Genomic DNA, 2,436 nt, shown 5'->3' with positions numbered 1-2,436 from the left:
TATATATATATATGTGTGTGTGTGTGTATACATGGTTTTGTAGACATATTACTGCCTTACACATATACGAGGTGGGGGTGGATTGTGCCAAAAAATCATTTGAGCAAAGGACAAAATGTCATTTGCTATTCATCTCCACAGCTTTACATTTGGGGTTCAAATCTTGATGTAGCCAACTTCACTTTTCTTTTCATTCTTCTGTGATGGTAGTGGTGGTGGTGGTGGGGGCAACAGATTATGTACCAGTGAAGTTCAGTGTGAGGGTAGTGGGTACAGGTGGGTAAAATTCAATCTAGTTAATTCAAACTAACCCTTCCCCCCACCCACTCAAATTCAAGACCTTGTGCCCATGTTTAAAATCCATATTCTATCTTACATATATGTAAGAGAAAGTTGTCTGGAAGTGTTTCTAAATTATTTAGTGGGGGAGGAGGGGATAAAATGATTTATTGAAGACCTGACTGTACCATTGAGGAGGAATAAATTATGTGTTAAAGACTTGGTAATACTTTTGATGAGGAATAAATGATCTATTAAAGACATGGTAATTCCATTGATCAGGTTGGATTGGCATCAAAACGGTATTTCTGATTACTTCACACAACCAAATTCTCCTCGCTCTCTCTCTCTCTCTCTCTCTCTCTCTCTTCCTCTCCCCCACCCCCTCTCATCATCATCATCATCATCAGATACTTCCAATGCTATTCGCCATTCTTTCTCTTACTATTGCTGTCACTCTTATTTCCTCATCCAACATCTTTTATTCCTAATTGCCCACCTGTCTGTCTGTTAGTCTAACTAACTTGGCTCTCATCATTCTTCACTTGTATCTACTCTAACGAACAAACCTGTTTCTGTTCCCTTGTTGGCATTGCTTCTAATTAACCACTCTAAGGGACTCTCACACACACACAAGTGGGGAGCATACACATATGCAGACACACACACCTGAACTCACGTTGATTTATTGTAGGTTGTCTGTTTATTATTGTTTTATACAAATTTAAAAGTGCAGATCACCCCCTCCACACACACACACAGCCTGTGGAGGAAGGATCTGTCTGGTCTGATTGGTTGGAATTGGGGTTTGTTGAATATGTTGTCAAATATGGCTCCTGGATGGACTGGAGAGATGGAAATGATCAGCTGGCTGGATTTATATACAAATGGATGGAATGTCTATCTTTATACTTTTGCATGGTTTTGATTAGACTTAAGAATTAAATTTCATGTTTGGAATTCTATATTGGAAGTGACTGAGAGATGGACAGACTGTTATTAGAAATAAGTGCTATATGTGCCGGTGGCATTTAAAAAGCACCATTCAAGCGTGATCATTGCCAGTGCCACCTGACTGGCTCCTGTGCTGGTGGTACATAAAAAGCGCCATACGAGCGAGCATGGTCAATGTCAGTGCCGGATGGCTGGTCCTGTGCCAGTGGCATGTAAAGTTCTCAGCCTAAAATATACAGCATCAGCTTTCCCTTTCATTTTGTGAGGTTTACTTAAATAAGTACCAGTAATATATCATGATCAAATTCAACCAACCTTCCAACAATGACTCTCTTATTTTATCCAGTGATTTCGAAATCTCAATGCCAACCGTTTTTAATAATCTTTCTTCTCTTTGCAGAACTAGTCTTCCAAAACCAATGTTCTCACGCAATGACTTCAGTATATGGAGCATACTTAAACAATGTATCGGAAAGGTCAGTGCCCTTTGCTTTCTCTTTTTCGCTTCAACTATTCTCTCTTGCTGTAGAATTTAATTTTCTTCTGTTGATAAACTTTCATCTGTTTGCCATACTTGTATTTACCACTTTGCAAAGATTGCTCTACCGCCACCACCACCACTCTCACCACATTACAACCTGAAGTCTTACTCGCTTTCTCTTGATATGTATGAGCAAAGGGTAGGTGCTTTTGTCAATCGGACTCAATATATTATAATCTCTCTTTCTCTCTCATATATATATGTATATACATATATACCAGGTCCGCCTGACTGGCTCCCGTGCTGGTGGCATGTAAAAAGCACCATCCGAACATGGCCGATGCCAGTACCTCCTGACTAGCTCTTGTGCTGGTGGCATGTAAAAAGCACTATTTGAATGTGATCGATGCCGGGTCCACCTGACTGGCTCCCATGCTGGTGGCACATAAAAAGCACCATCCGAACGTGGCCCCTGACTGGCTCCCCGTGCCGTGGCACGTAAAAAGCACTATCCGAATATGGCCAATGCCAGTACCCACTGACTGGCTTCCATTTATTCTTTATAAGCCTATAACTTATTCTATCAGTCTATTTTGCTGAACCGTTAAGTTACAAGGACATAAACACACCAGCATCGGTTGTGAAGCGATGATGGGGACAAACACAGGCACACAAACATACACACACACATGCATATACATACATATATATATATATATATA

General features: G+C 40.5%; 1 protein-coding gene across 1 annotated transcript in view; it reads left to right on the top strand.

Moving 5' to 3' along the window:
- LOC106881913 (oxysterol-binding protein-related protein 2) overlaps positions 1-2,436 on the top strand; it is a 132,462-nt gene that overhangs the window by 66,061 nt on the left and 63,965 nt on the right. The window contains exon 2 of the mRNA XM_052967696.1: positions 1,634-1,709. Coding sequence (XP_052823656.1) covers positions 1,634-1,709 — 76 coding nt within the window. The remainder of the gene's footprint in view (positions 1-1,633; positions 1,710-2,436) is intronic.

Source organism: Octopus bimaculoides, chromosome 4 (assembly GCF_001194135.2).
Source record: "Octopus bimaculoides isolate UCB-OBI-ISO-001 chromosome 4, ASM119413v2, whole genome shotgun sequence".
Lineage (NCBI taxonomy): Eukaryota > Metazoa > Mollusca > Cephalopoda > Octopoda > Octopodidae > Octopus > Octopus bimaculoides.
This window is presented reverse-complemented; position numbering and strand designations above follow the sequence as displayed.